This window comes from Aythya marila (assembly GCF_965140915.1).
Source record: "Aythya marila genome assembly, chromosome: 23".
Taxonomy (NCBI): domain Eukaryota; kingdom Metazoa; phylum Chordata; class Aves; order Anseriformes; family Anatidae; genus Aythya; species Aythya marila.
Window position 1 is genome coordinate 2,468,109 of NC_139064.1, and position 18,595 is coordinate 2,486,703.

General features: G+C 47.2%; 2 protein-coding genes across 2 annotated transcripts in view; both read left to right on the plus strand.

Moving 5' to 3' along the window:
- The window catches only part of CLMP (CXADR like cell adhesion molecule), a 43,737-nt gene extending 34,988 nt beyond the window's left edge, over positions 1–8,749 (plus strand). The window contains exons 3-7 of the mRNA XM_082777837.1: positions 262–463; positions 1,311–1,478; positions 1,823–1,945; positions 3,599–3,740; positions 5,196–8,749. Coding sequence (XP_082633963.1) covers positions 262–463; positions 1,311–1,478; positions 1,823–1,945; positions 3,599–3,740; positions 5,196–5,490 — 930 coding nt within the window. The 3' untranslated portion in view covers positions 5,491–8,749. The remainder of the gene's footprint in view (positions 1–261; positions 464–1,310; positions 1,479–1,822; positions 1,946–3,598; positions 3,741–5,195) is intronic.
- A 3,674-nt stretch (positions 8,750–12,423) lies between these two features.
- HSPA8 (heat shock protein family A (Hsp70) member 8) lies at positions 12,424–17,546 on the plus strand. The gene is made up of 9 exons (XM_082777881.1): positions 12,424–12,567; positions 13,319–13,528; positions 13,999–14,204; positions 14,306–14,458; positions 14,553–15,108; positions 15,433–15,635; positions 15,897–16,095; positions 16,456–16,688; positions 17,079–17,546. The coding sequence occupies exons 2-9, from the start codon at positions 13,324–13,326 to the stop codon at positions 17,262–17,264; spliced, it is 1,941 nt and encodes a 646-aa protein (XP_082634007.1). The 5' UTR covers positions 12,424–12,567; positions 13,319–13,323; the 3' UTR covers positions 17,265–17,546.
- Positions 17,547–18,595: the final 1,049 nt, after the last annotated feature.

An 18,595-nucleotide genomic window follows, 5' to 3' on the forward strand; every position in this document is an offset into this window, starting at 1 on the left:
GTGGCATAAGCTTGTGTCTATTTTGATGCTTGTATAAATGCTCAAATATGAACCTTCAGTGTAAATACAGTTTATGTCTCAGTCTCAGACTTGAAATCCAGGTTTCATTTTCTGCCTTGCCATAGGTTTTCCGTGTGACCCTAGGTAAGTCCCTCAGCCATACAGAACCTTAGCCTGCAGTTTCTGGAAACGCTTTGTTTTGTTGTTCCATATGAAAGTAAAATTCCAAGTGGCTGATCAGAGACTGTCTCTGCCCCACAGGTGATCACTTACTCTGGAGGCCGCGTTTATGATGACCTCAACGAGGAGCAGAAAGGCCGTGTTTCATTCACTTCCAACTTCCGCGCTGGAGATGCATCCTTACAGATCATATCCCTGCAGTCCAGTGATGCAGGGAATTACATATGTAAGGTCAAAAAAGCTGGGCAGTATGAATGGGTTCGCATCACCCTGAAGGTTGTAGGTAAGATCATCTTATTGTTTTTCCAAAGGGGAAAAGAAATCACTAGGCTCATTTCCTGAAGAGAGATTTATTTCAGTGGAGTATAAATACACACAGACTTCTCATGATCAGGTTTCACTGTCTAGCTCCATATCAACCTTTGCATTTTTTTTGGCAAAGGACAGCACACAGGAAGAGCCCAGAGAGCTGTTTTGAGGTAAGTGTACACACTTGCAAAATCACATGAACTGTTCTTTCCGAATTACCTCTATGATCTCATCGCACAAACTAGAATGACTTCCTAGTGGTGATCACTCTGTCTAGTCTCCTGCTGAGGACTCGGGGTTCATGTCCGAGGACCCCAGACCGATCCAGGTCATGAGGGTGATGAATAAACTGCTGTGGTTAGCACTTCTCTCCCTTGATTCTGGATTACCAGTTGGCGTTTGGCATTTATGCTATCATTCCATGAAAGCCCTGCTGTGGCCTGCCAGATGCTGTGGGGAAAAGGAAGAAATGGCGAAGCAAGGGGAGGGAAGGAAGTTCTCTAAATAGTACCTAGGAGAGAAATGTAGTGTTACTACACTGGTGCAAGTATCCATGAGGCAGACTTCCCCATAATTTCCCCATAATTTCTATGTCTGAGCCAGCCAGCTCTACTTTTTAGACTACGAAGTTGCACAAGGTTGCAGTTGAAGTCCATGAACAAATATCAGTGGTGTAATTCCCAAGTGCTTTCCAGGGAAGGCAGCTTTTGAAAGCTGCTTAAATGCGTCCTCTTGCCAAAAAAAAAAAAAAAAAGGAGGGGGGGGTTCCACTGAGAAAACAGTCTGCTGTGTGTGCATGACCTGTGTTTTGTTTCTTATAGAGAAGCCTTCCAAGCCCAAATGCTGGCTAGAAGGGGAGCTGTCAGAAGGAAAAGACCTGTCCCTGCAGTGCCGCTCATCTTCTGGCACTGCCCCCATCTCCTACCGATGGCAGCGCATAAATGAAGAGGACGAGAGAGCTGAACATCTCCCGCCCACATCCAGAGTCAGTAAGTCAGGTCATTTCCTCTTGGAGCTCTCCGTGTGCTCAAAGCCAGATAACCACCCACATGCACAGTCATGCCTTTCAACTGGGGATCCCTTGCCAGCAGTGACAACAATGGTGTATCAGTGCTCCTCACTGCTGCAGCTGGATGCTGTGGCATGCTCCACCCTGCACAAGGAAGTCTGAGTTGTAGTGTTTTGCAAAAGGTTGACAAGGAGCTTTCTTGAGGTGTCATTTGCTCTTGAGCTGATTTGATCTGGAGGTTCAATGAGTTCTGCTGTGTTCCATCCACCCGTATAGTCGCTTAGTCTTTTATGGTTAATCCTGGTGTTGTTTTTCCTGTTTCAGACATTTCTAATCCCGGGCAAGTCTTACTGAAGAATCTTACCCAGATGAGTACAGGGTTATACCAATGTATTGCCACCAACGAGGCTGGACAAGAAAGCTGTGTTGTACAGGTGACAGTGCAGCGTGAGTATTGGCACATAACTAATATTCTCCCTACCACATGAGCAGTGCAGCTTCTCAGCTGTCCTATTTCAGCTGATGAACTCTGCCACACCTTTGCCCTTTTGTACTTGAATCACATGCAACAGTTCTTACTTACTACATTTCTGTTTTGCTCAGCAGTCCTTATAACCTAGAGTGGTAAATATGCTATTTGGGCTCAGCTGTTTTGGTCTGTTAAAAAATCTGAGTTTTGAGAATGACTAATAGAATATTGGGGGGGGGGGGGAAATGGTGAGTGGGTTTGCTGAATCTCCAGCTTTTAGTTATTTCTGGGTGTAATGACTGCGTGAGATTACTGTCAGATATAAAATCTCCATGAGTAGTCCCTCATTCAAATTCCAAATTAAATGTTTATTGGACTTGAGACAGTAAACTAAAGACAGCCTGGAAAGGCTGACTCTGACTTGAAGTAAAATGTAAATTAAAAAGCAACTTTTTGACACAGTTTGATTTTAATCCAGACTTAATAAATTCCGGCCAAAATATCAGAGATTAAAATAAATGTTCTACCTGATGAACCATATCAAGGGTGTGTATGTGTCTAGGTACCTGTGTCTTTGCATATGCATGCAATAAAAAGGGTGGAGCGTGGCATCAACACTGACAGCAAGTACAAACAATAAAACAATACAGGTTAGCAGGTTTTTACGTGCAGCACTCAGGGGAGATCAGCAAGAGCTGGACTTGTGATAAAAGGCTGCTAATAGAGAGGTCTCTTCTGTGGAGATCTTTAGCTTTGGAATTTGTCTGCCCAACCAGGCCTGAAATAATTGCAATATGGTCATGTAGCAGAGAAAACCTGTTCCCCTCAGGCATTTTACTTCCCCTCTGATGTAAAAGCATGCTGGCAGCTTTTATACCAATTGGATTGGTTTGAAACCTCATTTTGATTTGCTAAACCCTCCACAGGGACAAGCCTGAAGGAAACAACTTTCAGCCAAACCCAACCTAACACTGAAATGAAGTTTCATACAGGTTCAGCCAAGGGCTCATAGACGTTAGGAAGTGTTCTCTCATTAACTTTATTATTATGGATGAAAAATGCCTTGCATTTGCACAGTACGGTCTTCCTTTCTCCCTTCCTCTTTGTCATCCTCAGGTCACTTTTTTTCCAATTGAATAATTCATTCTGCAAGTAGATTGTAATCATTTCAGGGTGAGTTGAAGGGGGAAAAAATCCTTATGGGGAAATATTTGTACCTCATGGGGAAGTATTTGTAGTTCAAACACTCTTCTGCCTCTGCAAAACTGCTTGGTACTTATTTTTTGGATGTGGGTTGTCCTGTCTGCCTCTGTGCTTTGTGTGGTTCTGGGCTCTTATGTGAGGATTTCTCCTCCCCGTTTCAATTCTGACCCACAGCTGCAGGCATAGCTCTTGTGATCTCACCCTTCTGGAGGTGAATGCTTTTCTCAGTCTTGGCTCAGGTTCCGAAATAAGCGCTTTAAGATAAATTGGTTCAATTTCTGCATGGTGACACCAAAAGAAGTAGTCTGATTTATTACATGCTGTTCTGATTTATACACAATGGTGTAATTCCTAGTGTGGGCTAGAATCTGACCGTATGACTCCTGCTGGGAGTTTACCAGCTAACACATTTATTTTCTGGACAACAGAAGCTCAAAATATTGGTATGATTGCTGGAGCAGTTTGTGGCGTGGTGGTGGGACTTGCCCTCCTTTTCCTGGTGGTGAGGCTGACAATAAGGAGGAAAGAAAAGAAGAGATATGAGGAAGAGGAGGCCCCAAATGAAATCAGGTAACGCCTTTCATTTAATCCCTCACCTCCTACCCTCCCTTCTTTCAGTTTCACATACACCCAGCATGATCCACAGTAATGTCTCTTTTTCACTCAATTAAGTAACTGAGATGTTTTAAGTAACAGTCGTGAAAGGTTGTTCTAAAAAACTTGTAAAGCCTCCCTGAAATATCACTGACGTTTTTTTTTGTTACTGTGAGAATAATACTTGTGAAGACTTTCCAGAGAAAAAAAAAAAAAAAAAAGATATTTTTCCCAGGACAGATTAGCATAAAACAAAATAAAATTACATTAAATGCAATTTAGTATTAATTATTCTCTTGCTTACAATTTCAGCATTTTCAAGCAGTTACGTAGTTCTCTCCAGGATTAAACTCAGCCCTTATGGTTCTGAGAGGTTTGATTTTTCTTTTAAATTGCTTTTTCCTGTTGGGAACACTACGAGGCAGGCAGGTTCTCACAGTCCTCCTTGAGTCTTTTGAACAACTGTGCTTCTGGATTTAGCTCGGGGAGAAAAATCCCCTGAGCTTCTGGGTGCAGAGTTGAGAAGCCTCACCCCTGGATGGGCGTACCAAGAATGCTGATGCATGTTCTTTAAATTCATCTGTTACATGTGTGTGAGGTCTGCTGCTCACTCCTCCAAGCGGAGGTTGGACTGTAGCCAATTGAGCTTAACCTCGAGAAGGAAAGTGCTGGAAAAAGATATTTCCAGGAAGGAGTTTTAGCTCCTCCTGCCCTTGAAGAACCCCCTCGCCTTGTTCCATCCTTATTTCTGTTTGCCAAGGACTGCCTGCCCTCATATGACATCTATGTGCTGTTAAGCAGGCATCTCTATAATCCATCCAGTAGCTGATTACACTGGCTGACAGTCAGGTTGCCTATTTGGACAGCAAGAAGGTATTCTTTGCTGATTTATTCCCTTCCGTTTTCCTTGTTCTCTTTTGCTTTCAAATCTCACATACCTTTTTATTTTTAGTCTGAGCCTCCTCTATCACCTTTTCATGCATGATTTTTCTCACTCTGGGCCCAGTTCTTGCACTTCTTTCACTACCCACATATGTTAAACTGATGAACTGGTCTCAGCTTGTCCTGTTGAGGTAAATTGTCATTATGAGTAAAGACTGCAGAGCAGGCAGTACTGTCTGAACTCTTTTGCACTGACACTTGGCATTTGGTCCACAGACCTCAAAGCCACACAGAAAGAACCAGTCGTGTGCACATGTATTATAAATCTGTTTGGCTGATAGCTCTGCAGAGCAGTAATGAATTCAATCCACCAAGTTGTGTTGCACAGAACTCAGAAAACCCTGTACCTTGCTCAAACCGCTTGACAACTGTGCATTGGTGACTTACAACTTCAGTGCGCAACTGCTCATCGCAGCAGCAATTCAGTCTGGCAAAAATAGGAGTGTTTCTGTTCTCATGGCATTTGAACCCTGCTGTGTTTGATTGCAGAGAAGACGCGGAGGCACCCAAAGCCCACCTTGTCAAGCCCAGTTCCTCATCCTCTGGTTCCAGGAGCTCACGCTCGGGTTCCTCCTCAACCAGGTCGACAGCCAACAGTGCCTCTCGCAGCCAACGGACTTTGTCAACAGAAGCTACTCCCCATCTGACTCCTCCCCAGTACAGCCAGAGGGAGACGGAAGGGAAGGAAACCGAGCCAAGGAAAGTCGACTACGCTAACCTGGTGAAAATGGGAGCCACGCAGGTCATGGTGCCTGCCCAAAGCCGGGCGTTCCAGACGGTGTGACTGCTCACCAGCCACCTGGAGACTCCTGCCATCCAGAAGCACTTCACACACCACCAGCCACATAGGAATTGTTAGATTAGCTAGTTATCTCCCTGGTCAGCTTAATTTTAATCACTTGTGATTATTGACACAACAAGAAGCCCTCCCACTCAACTCTTTCTTGTATCTTCCAGCACTTGGGGTTCTGATACAGATTTTTTTTTTTTTTAAGAAGGATAAATTTGAGGGGAAAGGGGAGCTTTTTATTTTAATTACCTTGTTGGAAATGGAACGCTGAGCATTTTAAAACGACAGTTGAAAAATGTCAGCTAAGAGCTGTACAAATGAAATGAAGCCAAACTTCAGGATTTTTTAAAAGGGATCAATAGAAGACAAAAAGACACAATATTGCAGTGAGATTTAAGGGGGAGAGGAAAGTCTCCTGTACTGTTTTTGGAGAACTTACTAAAAGATGCATTGTCTCACCTGAAGATTTTGAGGTAGCCTCTGCTGAGGCTAGCCTGGTGGTCAAACCTCAAAGGGAACAAACACTTCACATTTTCTGCATTCATTCTTCTAGTGAAATACTTTTGGAAGCTGTATCTAAAGCAGAAAGGAAAGGATAACTCAAAAAGGTCAAGAGATGCAGAATTAAGGCGTGTGTGAACTAGCCTCTACTAAAGAGAAAGGAGCCTACATGTCAAGGAAACAGAGGTGCTTTAATTGCCAGAATAACATTATTGATGCATCCTGAGAGATACAGCAAGGAGCTGGACTCTGCTTTTATGGACAGCACTGTAAAGCTGCAGTAACTCCACTGGAGTTGTATCTGTGTCAAATGAGCCTTAGTGAGATGAGAATTGTGCGCTTAATCCAAAATGGAGGCATACCTCAAAAACTGAGGGCTGCCGATCTACCAAAAAGCCGGGAGGAAGCTTTTGGAGGATTACCAGGTTTTGAATTCACCAGTTTTGGGGTGAGCCACGCAATAGAAGCCTTGGAGAGCTCTTCCCAAGGTTGAACAAAGAGTATTTTTGGACTGACCTTTGGGCATCCAGGTAAGACTGAAGATGCAGTGATGGAGCATGTAATGAGGGAAACACACTGGGGACAGGTAAACAGGTGCAGTGAAAAAAGGAAGAAAATATCTGCGTGCAGTGTCACACTTATATATCAACCTGTGGGCCACATTCTATATTTGAGGCTTAAACATTAGCAGGACTCTTAATAAATAAATAAACAAAAATTTCAAGAATCAAAATAAAAACGAACAAAACCCTTCCTGTGACTGTTAGCCAGAATAGACATTTTTAAGGGGTATAGTCTTATGCTTCAAGTGAAAGGCCAATAAGAAATGATGAGAGATAGGGGCAGGCCTTCCTCTGGAGGCAGGTATTCCCATAATTTTTAATCGTTAATACTTTCCTCTGAAGGACTTGGTTCTGACCACTGCTACACAGAAGACACTGAGTTTTTATGTTCTAAATTCCTGTATTCCTAAATTGATGATCTTCCATTAAAAAAAAAAAAATCCTTAATCTGAAGGAGGGAAGGTTTTCTCCAATTTGTGGAATGCATCTACAGATGGATCAGCTCAAAAGACCCACAGATTTCTGATTCTTTCACTCTAGGGATTGTAATTAATCTCTTTTTCTGAGACTCAGCATTCTAGTTTACAGGCTTGAGATCTTAGAAAATCTGATTAAAATGAGGCCTTGTTTGGGCTACATCTGTGTGAGAAACAGGTTTCAAATTTGCCCTATACTACCTGAGGACTTTTCTTCCTAATAACAACCACCCATTTTCATCCCACATGCTGAGATTCTGCTTGTTCTCTGTACCACAGCCACCTAACCACCCTCAGTATGACAAAATACTCACTTGTTGGGCAGGGAAGGTCTTGAGTCACAGATTTAAACAAGCGGATTAGCTGTTTGTTAAGCTTTTACTTTTATGAAGGCTCCTGGTATCGGATACCTTGCAATTTTACCCAGGCGGTTTCCCTGGTTACTCCAGAGGTGCCTTCCTGGGTCAGCTTTGTTCTGGTGGGTTTGGCTGTGGCTGTTTGGAAGCAGCAGCTGTGTCTGTGACTCTCCTGCTGTTGCTTTTTTTTTTTTTTTTTTTTTGTGGGCCCTGGAGGCCTAGGCACTGCAAGACGCTTACGAGGCTCTCCAGAGCTAGGAAAGTCCTGAGGAAAGACATGAGAAGTGCTTCTGAAGTAGTTCGTGGTTTTATGGTTGCCTATTGTGCTTGATTTACCTCAGCAGGTTATCTGGGGACACCTGTTCCATGCAGAGAAACCCAGGGGTGAATTTCTCAGCAAAGCACGCACGCCTGAGCAACCAGCAGCTGATTACCACAAAATGAGGGTAACACTTCCAGCGGCTCCGCTGGTTACAGTTTAAGCACCAAATACTGTCAGCTAGCTTTGAGTCACAGGCCAGGCTTGCAATTAGCAAAGAGAAGGGTGCTCTGCCTACAGCCTGGGGGCTGCTTGCTGCCAGCTACGATTTGTCTGGCCTGCACCAAGCAGATGCTTTCCTGGAGGCCTTGGGGAGCAGGCTGCTGGACGGAGCCGCTATGGCAACCCTCTCCTGGCATCCAGTTTTCCTGGAGCAGGGAAATCACTCCCTGTTAGCCGTCTGCCTCCATGGGGTGAAAGATTTATGGGCCTTGGGGAAAAGTTGGAAGCAATCGCTGAAGCCTGGTGTGTGATGATTCCTAGCCCTGGTCAGGAAGCAGGAGGTCTTGTGCCTGCTATCCATGCACGTGTGGACTGCCCTGTGTACAAAACCGTGTCAGGAAAAACACTGTGGCCCTCTCCTGCCTGCCATGGCATTAAAATGTATAGCCCTGGCCAGAAAGCATGGTGATTTAAAATCATTAAGTCTGCAATGAAGTGGTGCTTTTCAGCCCGCACACCGGTGATCTCACAGGTGAGCACCAAATCAATTCCACGCTTCAGTTGCTAGCACAAAGCCCGAAAAAGTTCATTACTCAAAGGAAATATGAGAAAGAGATCATTTCTAAGGGATTTTGTTTTCAAGGGGACGTTTTCTGGGCTCCAGATGATGCTATCAGGAGTTGCACAAGGGAAACAAATGAACCATAAGCCAAACTCTATTTTGTAAAATAGTGTACTTAAAGCATTTACTGTCGTATACCAGTTATTACTAGTGTGATTAAATGCGTACAGTTTTATGTAGCTTTCTTTTGTCTCAGCAGCTAAACTGAGCTTACATCTCTTCTCTCTGCTATAATTGGTGTACTTGTACTGTGTCTGAACAACTCAGAGGAAAGCAAATATTTATTATTGATTCCTTTGAATCAATGATTTCATAATTTTTTTTGGTTGGTTGTTTTATAAATAAATATGCTGCAGCTGAAGTGCTGCAGCTCAACTAAACTTGTGCTAATTCTCTGTCTTCTGTGCTATGATATGTTGTATGCTGTCGAGTTGAATCTAAGAAAAAAGATATGGGGGTAAAAATACTATTTTTAAGCTAAGAAGGACTACGTGCACGTTTGTGTAGAAATTGCAGGGAAGCTGCAGTTTTTTCTTGGGGATTTGTTCAGTCTGAATTATGTGACATGGTATGAAATATGTGAAATCTCAGGTGGATCGAAGTAAATTGAGTTTTGACTTCCATGCAGCTATTTCACCTGAGATGTTCTGGCTGAGGACGTAGCCGCTTCAGGCTAATATGGTAAATACTGCCAGTGCAGACACAGCACAGATAAAAATCTCACAGCAACACTACTCTCCTACTCCCACATACACAGGGCTTGCTTCTGAGCCACCCTGTGCGTTTCAGTTCATCTCCTGAACTGTGCAGGAGATGACAATGAAACCTTGAACAACTAAGGGCTGTTTTCAGACAGCTTAGATCTCGTCTGCAGATAAACATTTTGAACTAGCTAACAGGAATCTCCAGTCGTGGAGATGTAGGTGGAACTTAGGCTAACTAAATATGACTGTGGTTGATTTCCTCTCGCAATGCTTTCAGCCTTCTTTCCCCCAGGGTGTTCTGCGCAGAGGTCTCACATCAGCAATCCTCTCTACAGAAATCTGGGAGTAAAAGTTGCAACATAATTAAATTACACAGCATTTAAAACAGTGACAACAGTGGTCTCATAGGTGTGCCCTTTTATCCCTGATTCATGGGGAAAGGCTGTTACTGGCTCACTTCTGAGTTGACAACATCCAAAATCCTGATTAGGCGATACGCATTTCAAGAGGAGTTGTGCAATTGCATGCTTTTCTACAGTATCAGGAATCTTGGGTTATTTTTACCCTGGCTCAGTTTGTACTGCCGTGCTGAAGGGGAAGAACATTGGGGGAAGGGGAAGGGCTGCATTAGAAATGCATCATTTCCAAACTTCAGCTGGGGCGTGCGGATGCCGTTACTGTGAATAGGAAGCATGCCTTTGACAATCTCTCCTCTCTATCTACCTCTGTGTTAAACGTGGTTGATCTGCAATGTACGAAACTGGCTTAAATATATATATAAAGTTGCTATTCATTGTTTAAGAAAGGATAACAAAGAAACGCAACACAAAACACTTGGCAGTGTCCAGCCTGCTGGGCCTTAATTTTTCTGATTCGCAGTAAGCGGGCTACTTTAGTCAAGTGTGTTAAGCAGCCTTTAATTTCTAATGTAATGAGTCATTTGCTAGACTGCTCTCCTCCCCGCACTGACTCACTGCTTCCTTAGGCTGCCTTCCCTTGCCATCAGGCCATTGTGCAAAGTACAGTTGCACATCAGAGTGTCATTGCTTTATTTCAAAGGGCCGGTAGCACTATTCTTAGGTCCTACTGAAATCCTGCTCGTGATTTAAAAAACAAAGCCAAAAAACAGTGCAGGCAATGCCTTGCTGGCAGCACAGCTCCCCTGAGACCTGGAGCGCAATGTACTGGTACAAACTGGTGCAAACTGGGGGGCTCTCAGGGGCAGCCCGGGAGCAGAGAGCTCAGCAGCCTGTACTCTGCTCAGGGTGGAGTAGCCTTGCATGCCATCCCTGGTCAGTGTATGGGATTCATATTGCCCCTAATTGGTGGCTCATTGCCCTTTATCTTTAAAGGCACACGGGAGTACCCTTATTCCCAGGTCAGTGCCTCAACCCCGCTCCTTTTCCTGCTGCACCTCCCGTCTCTCTGACCATGTGCATCCAAATTCCAACCTGTGGTGCTGCCTTCTGTGCTCACCCAGAGGTCCCAAAACAGGTTCCAGCGCATGGCAGAGCACAAATCAGAGCCACAAACTACTGAGGGCTGTGGGTCAATACCTGCCACATGCCAGCTCCTACCCAGTGGCAGGTAACAGTAGGAACCTGCCCATTAGTGGTCTGATAACGAGCTACAAGCAGCAGGTAATGCAGGGTGACTGCGTCATGTTCTCCAGTAGACATAACCCAAGGTGGCTGTGGAAGGAAGATAAGCTCACAGCTTTCAGGCTCAGGGTGCAGGCAGTGAGGTACCACAGAGGGCACACGGTCATTTGACTGGGATAAGGCTGAAGGAAGAGATTTGCTACTCTCCCCACCCCACCCCCAAGAGCCAGACTGTCAGCAGTTAACAAGAATGTGGAATTTTATTTATTTATTTTTTCCTCCCTTGCACCTTTTCCTACTGCCTAAGAGTACAACACGTGGTCAGGATGCACTTTTTTCCCCTTGGTGTTTTATGCCATGTGGACATGATGCAATTCACAGCACTGCTGATGGGGCTGAGGCTGGATCATGACCCCTGACCAGCTGTCAGCCTCTGGCACCGTGACCAGGTGACTGTTTGCTTTACCCGTTTGCCTCTGTCTGCTTGCTTTATCCCAAAACCTGCTGGAGGGGAACCTGAACAGCCAGTTTTCCCCTGTCCTGAGCCTCTGTTTCTTTTCTGCTGGAAACGCCAAGAGCATGCACCGTGGGTAGCACTGACAACGTGCCATGTGAGCTCATTCCTTGGTTCGCTGCATTAAGAGGTGCTTACAGGCAGGAGAAACTAAGAGTCTGCTCCGTGGGTGTGGAAGGGATCTGACACCGCTGGTTTCACCTCCCCACAAAGGCCAGGCAGGGCTGGCACGGACACGGGGCTGGGAGAGGGCAGCAGGGTCAGCAGGAGCAGCTGCTGCAGGAAGGGACGGAGCGAGACTGGGGCTGGAGTAAGGGACTGTGGCTGGAGTAAAAGGTTGGAGTAAGAGGTCTTTGTAAGGGGCTGGAGTAAGAGGCTGTGGCTGGAGTAAGGGGCTGGAATAAGAGGTCTGAGTAAGGGCCTGGATTAAGGGACTGGGGCTGGAGCTGGAGTAAGAGGTCTGAGTAAGGGGCTGGAGTAAGAGGCCGGAGTAAGGGGCTAGGGCTGGAGTTAAGAGGTCAGAGTAAGGGGCTGTGTTCAGAATAACAGACTGGAACAAGGCCGGGTCTCGCCCCGCGGGGCCGTGCCTCTAATTAAGCTGGGGCCGAGCCGTTAATTAGGCCGGGGCCGTGCCGTTAATTGCCTTGAACCCGGCCGGCCGGGGCCGCGCAGGGACGGGCGGGGGCCGCGGGGCGCCGCCATCTTGTCACCCCCTGCCCGGCGCTATGCAAATGAGCCCCCCCGGTGCCGCCACCCCATTGGCCGCTGCTAGCCCGGGGCGCGGGAAAAATGCAAACGAGCCTGCGGCGCCGCGCTGCCATTGGCTGCCGTTCGCGCCCTCGCGCGCCCCTCCAGCCGGTGCTGCCACCCGCGCGCGGCCGCTGGAGGGCTCTGATTGGCTCCCGCGCGCGGGGAGCCCCGCCCCTTTCCGTAGCGGGCGGGGGACGAGCGGAGCGGGGCGGTGGGCGGTGGGGGGAAAGCGCATGAAGGTTCGAGAATACCGGCCGGCCGGCGGCCACGCCCCCTTCCTGCTGGCGTCACAGAGGGTGTGGGTTCCGGCGGGCTTCCATTGGCGGACAGCTCCGCGGGCCGCGCGAGCGGATTGGCTGGGACCGAGAAAAGGGGCGGGCCCTTCTGGAAGGTTCTGCGGGGGTATATAAAGGCGGCGGGGTGGGCGCCGAGCGCTCTCATTCAGCAGACACTCGCCAACAGCGCAGTTCCCGTGCGCGCCAGCTGCCGCCCGCGCCGCTCAGGTAACGGGGGCGGGGGCTCGAAGGGGGGTCTGAGGGGCTTGGGGGAGGCCGGGGGGGAAGCAGCGCTTTGTGGGGAACGCGGCAGGGCGCTGGGGTGGCCGAGGAGCGGGGCGCGGGGGAGCGGGGCCTGGCTGCTGCGGTCTGAACCCGCTGTGTGGGGGGAGAAGCGGCTCTGCAGAGCGGCGCTCCCTTGATTCCGCTTTCCCTACCCGCTGCTAGCGGTGGCTCCGCATCGGTTTTCTTGAAATGGGGCTGGGGAAAAGGGGGTGCGGGTTTCCGCGGTGATCTCCGCGGTCCCATGGGGAATGGAGGATCAGGACTCGCTGTTGGGCCCCTGAGGGCTCTGGGCTGGCTCCGTTCCCCCTCCCCCCAGCCGCGTTCCCGTCGCAGCGAGGTTGGGGCTGCGCCAGGCCCCGCGGGCTGCCAAGCTCGGCCCACGCGCGGCGGAGGGGCCGCTTCCCCGCGCCCAAAATGGCGGCGGGCGCCACGTGATCCCCGAGGGGCGGGGCATGATGGGAAATGGAGTCTGCGGCCATGTGGCCGCACCGCGTGGCTGGGCGCCGGCACCCGGGCGTTTTAAATGCCTCGGCCGCGCGCGCTAAACAGCAGACTTTAACAAAAAGAGAAATAAGAAAGTCTTCACACTTATGTAAATAATTTTTGGAGAATTTTTATTCAAATCAGCAACGGAATGTGCAGATGAGTAATATAAGCCGTTAATCATACCTTCCAATTCCTTCTATCTTTTCAGACAAGATGTCGAAGGGACCAGCTGTCGGAATCGATCTTGGCACCACCTACTCCTGTGTTGGTGTGTTCCAACATGGGAAGGTGGAGATAATTGCCAATGACCAGGGGAACCGGACCACGCCGAGCTATGTCGCCTTCACAGACACAGAGAGGTTGATTGGCGATGCTGCAAAGAATCAAGTTGCAATGAATCCAACCAACACAGTTTTTGGTAAGAAGGCTGCAAGATTTGTGTGTAGAGATCTTACACGTGTGATAGTCAACGTTAGCTGTTGATTTATAGCAGAGGTTGTGATTTCTCTTAAGCTTAAAAACTTGTGTTTTAGTCAAAATAGGAAAACAGAGTTAAGAATGGCCAAGTTCATACCATGCTCTGAAGTCAGACTTGCCTTTCTGCAGACAGCTTTTTGGTGACCAGTGTTAGGTGGCTGTGACTGAGTTACCAGGTGGTACATAGCCTCTACTTTAGCTTACTGTGTGGCAGCTGTAGCATTGCTGCGTTGGCTGACACAAGTCTACATCTCATAGCAAGCAGTTTGAGGTCTTAGCTGGAGATATTGGCAAGGTCGTAATTCCAGATAAAGTACGGCTTTAGAGGCTTTTGTGCAGTTATTCTAGGATGAAACTGATGTTTCTGTGCTGTGAATGAAATTCTTCAATATCTTGCACTGACTTTTCCAGATGCAAAACGGTTGATTGGGCGTAGATTTGATGATTCTGTTGTCCAGTCTGATATGAAGCACTGGCCTTTCACTGTGGTGAATGATGCTGGCAGACCAAAAGTGCAGGTGGAATACAAAGGAGAGACAAAGAGCTTCTACCCAGAAGAAATTTCTTCCATGGTTTTAACCAAAATGAAGGAAATTGCAGAAGCGTATCTTGGGAAGGTAAGGCACAGAACTTAAACCAAATCTAACAAATTGTTCTGGATATATGAGGTCATCAACATCTAAAACTAAATGTTTTTGCTTGCTTTTTTTTTCCCCAGACTGTTACTAATGCTGTGGTCACTGTACCAGCCTATTTCAACGATTCCCAGCGCCAGGCCACAAAAGATGCTGGAACCATTGCAGGGCTCAACGTGCTGCGAATTATTAATGAGCCAACAGCAGCTGCTATAGCCTATGGTCTGGACAAGAAGGTATGCTGTGATCTGACAGGTCTCTGGAACTACTAAACCTGCTAACCTAGTGGTAGAAAACAAGTTAAATTGTGAAAAATGAATTCTCTTTCAGGTCGGTGCTGAAAGGAACGTCCTTATCTTTGACCTTGGAGGTGGCACCTTCGATGTGTCCATTTTGACTATTGAAGATGGCATCTTTGAGGTGAAATCCACTGCAGGTGACACTCACCTGGGTGGAGAAGACTTTGACAACCGCATGGTCAACCACTTCATCGCTGAGTTCAAGCGCAAGCACAAGAAAGACATCAGTGAGAACAAGAGAGCAGTTCGTCGCCTTCGCACTGCATGCGAACGCGCGAAGCGTACCCTGTCGTCCAGCACGCAGGCCAGTATTGAAATCGATTCTCTCTATGAGGGCATTGACTTCTACACATCCATCACCAGAGCTCGCTTTGAAGAGCTGAACGCCGACCTGTTCCGTGGCACCCTGGATCCCGTAGAGAAGGCCCTGCGGGATGCCAAGCTAGACAAATCTCAGATCCATGACATCGTGCTGGTCGGTGGCTCCACTCGTATCCCAAAGATCCAGAAACTCCTGCAGGATTTCTTCAATGGCAAAGAGCTGAACAAGAGCATCAATCCCGATGAAGCTGTAGCTTATGGTGCAGGTAATCAATTGTCACAACTTAATCTGTTCTCTATGCCAACATAATGGGGTGGGGCTCCCAGTAAACTGGGCACTGCATGAGCTAATGTCTCAGCAGTAGTGGTGCGGGTGCTAGACGTGCTGGAGTTGGTGCTGCTTCTCAGCAGTAAAGAGTTATTTTGACTTGCAATGATGAATCAGGTTCCAAAGCCATTCGTAGTTTCCACCAGAAGTCTACTAATGATGGCCAAAAACCTTCCTTGGATGTCTGAGCGAGTTATGGGGGTTACTACAGCTTGTGGCTCATCTGTTCCAAGGCTCCTAATGTTTCTTTTTCTTTCCCCAGCTGTTCAAGCTGCTATTCTGTCTGGAGACAAGTCTGAGAACGTCCAGGATCTGCTCCTGCTGGATGTGACTCCCCTGTCTCTTGGTATTGAGACTGCTGGAGGTGTCATGACAGTCCTGATCAAGCGGAACACCACCATCCCCACCAAGCAGACACAGACGTTCACTACGTACTCTGACAACCAGCCTGGTGTGCTCATCCAGGTAGGCGAGCAACCCCAAGGTGCACTTGGTCCTAAAACCCTGTCAGAATTCTGGGTAGTTAATTTGTTAGGGGAGCTAATGATTTACATGGTTGCAATGATGAAGGTGATTCCAAAGCCATTCGTAGTTTCCACCAGAAGTCGAAAGGCTAATGTTGGTCCAAGTACCTTCCTTGGATGTCTGAGCGACCGAGTCACAGGCTAAGCTCTTACCACAACTCGATGTGGACAAATCTGATGCATCTGCTGCTTCTCCCCCCAGGTGTATGAAGGGGAACGTGCGATGACCAAGGACAACAACTTGCTGGGCAAGTTTGAGCTGACCGGTATTCCCCCTGCTCCCAGAGGTGTACCTCAGATTGAAGTAACCTTTGATATCGATGCCAACGGCATCCTGAATGTGTCTGCTGTGGATAAGAGCACTGGCAAGGAGAACAAGATCACGATAACAAATGACAAAGGTAAGCACCACATGTTTCTTGGGGTAGGAGACTGGCAAGCTGCCTGCAGTGATGTCATTTATAAAGCTTTCAGAGCTTTATAAAATCTATTAATGCACTTGCCAGCTTTATCAGAACTTGCCAGCTTTATCAGAACTTGAATGTAAAGTCAGCCACACAGCACTTGATTTATCAGGGCTGTAAAAATCTCAAAGCCCATGCAGTGGTGTGAAATAAGGGCACCTGATAAATCTGTGCTCTCTCTTACACTGCCTACATGACCAAGTTAACTTGGGTAACTGCAGAAGATGTAACACAAACATGCAGAGGGTTGTTCATTCTCCACAAAAAATAATGTGAAATGTCTCCTGTGTTCTGCAGGCCGGTTGAGCAAGGAAGACATTGAGCGGATGGTTCAGGAAGCAGAGAAATACAAAGCAGAAGATGAGAAGCAGCGTGACAAAGTGTCCTCTAAGAACTCCCTGGAGTCCTATGCATTCAACATGAAGGCTACTGTTGAAGATGAGAAGCTCCAGGGCAAGATCTCTGATGAGGACAAACAGAAAATCCTGGACAAATGCAATGAAATCATCAACTGGCTGGACAAGAACCAGGTACGTTGTGCTGCTCAAGTCAGTGCTAGCTACAAAGACAGCTCATCTGGAAGAGAATTAATGGTTGCAGTGATGAAAGTGTTTCCAAAGCCATTCGTAGTTTCCACTAGAAGTCGAAAGACTCATGTTAGTCCAAGTACCTTCCTTGGATGTCTGAGCGACCACAGCTAGTGAGCATAAACATTCTCTTCCTCCTCATTCAGGCTAGCTAGTTGACAAATAGTGAATCTTCTGTAGTACGTAAAACTTAAAGTTAGACTTAAAGCAGAAATACTCTGCCACCTACTCTGGTGGAGGTGTGAAGGGTGAGCTTGTTCAGATGGGGCTGTTAAACTGGCACTGGATGCCTTGGCAAGAGCAGCAGGTGCTGAGTTCTTTTTTCTCTTTCAGACGGCTGAGAAGGAGGAGTTTGAGCACCAGCAGAAGGAGCTGGAGAAGGTGTGCAACCCCATCATCACCAAGCTGTACCAGAGCGCAGGAGGGATGCCCGGAGGAATGCCTGGGGGCTTCCCTGGTGGCGGAGCTCCTCCATCTGGTGGGGCTTCTTCTGGACCAACCATCGAGGAGGTGGATTAAAGATGCTGGGAAGTGCATTCCACTAGCAGTTAGTGTTGGAGAGCCCCTGCTGGGGGTCAGAGTGAAGGACCCAAACCTGTAGGCACATCTGGGTGTATTGCCAGATTACAACTCCATAACTGAGCTGCTGTAAAAATAAAGAAATAAATTTTCTGGGCATTTTAAATACTTGAACATGTGCACAGGAGCGGAGATTAATACCATTGCACTTTACAGTACTGTAAACAAGTGGAAATGCAATTCATGTCCTAAGGAATAAAAACTATTTAATGGGCATCACAAGGCTTCGCTGAATTCTTTCATACTGCTGTGGGTGGCAAAACAGCTGGGGCAATAACGTTGGTCAGTTTATGCATGCAACTAGTAAAGAGTTTTTCTCTAGCTTGAGGTGTAAGAGTTAAAAAAGTTCAAAGACTTCCCTAAACCACTTTTGTAGCTCCAGAGTGAGTTAGAAACCAGACACAGTTGGTAGCGCTGATTTCTTTCCCAAGTTCAAGGCTGGTACAAAGCCCCATGAGCTACAGGAAAGCATTAGTTTCCTATATCTTCAAAGGCTATGGAACTGCACCATCCTAAAACTGTAGGTGAAATAAGTATCACATTTTCTGGTTCAGTTTTTCATCTCCCAGCTGTAGAAAGGAGTGGCCAGCCTGAAATGAGTGGTAGATGGCCACAGGTGGGCTGGAGCTGGGTGGGGTAGGTGTGGAAGTGGGTGTTGTATGGTGCTACACCACCTGAGGAGACAACTCACCTGTGTGTGGGTTTGCGTGATGGCTGCAAGGCACAAAGCTCACAGAAAGTCTGGCAGCATTTCGAGAGAATTATTTTCAGAGCCTGCTTATACCCAACCCACAGCAGCAAAAGTCTTTTTTTCCTTTATAGATAGAAAAAGAAAATCTGATTTTTTATGCATTTCTCAGCTCAAAGCTCCCCAACCCCCACTCCTTGGGGGAAGTTGTGGGGCTGTTTATCATTTAGAGAAGTGGCGGCTGGGCTGGGAGGTGGCTTTGTGCTGCCTCCATGAGTCAGATCAGGGCCGGGGGTTACAAACAAAGAGCGGGATAAGGAAAGCCCAAGTCAGTTACTTCTAGACTGGTTTTATTGTGCATCCTCGTATAACTGGTGGAGTTCAGGGCTGTACCCTTCAGTACTGATGATCTATTAACTAGGTTCTTGAGTGACAACGCTCCTCTTCCCCTTCTAAAAGGCACGAGGCTCCATGGGTCAGAGCAGGCATCTTCCTGTCCGCATTTCTGATCCCTTTTGGGATTGGCAGGCTAGCAAAAGGGAGGCTGATGTTGATAATACACAAAGAAGGCGCTGCGGGATCT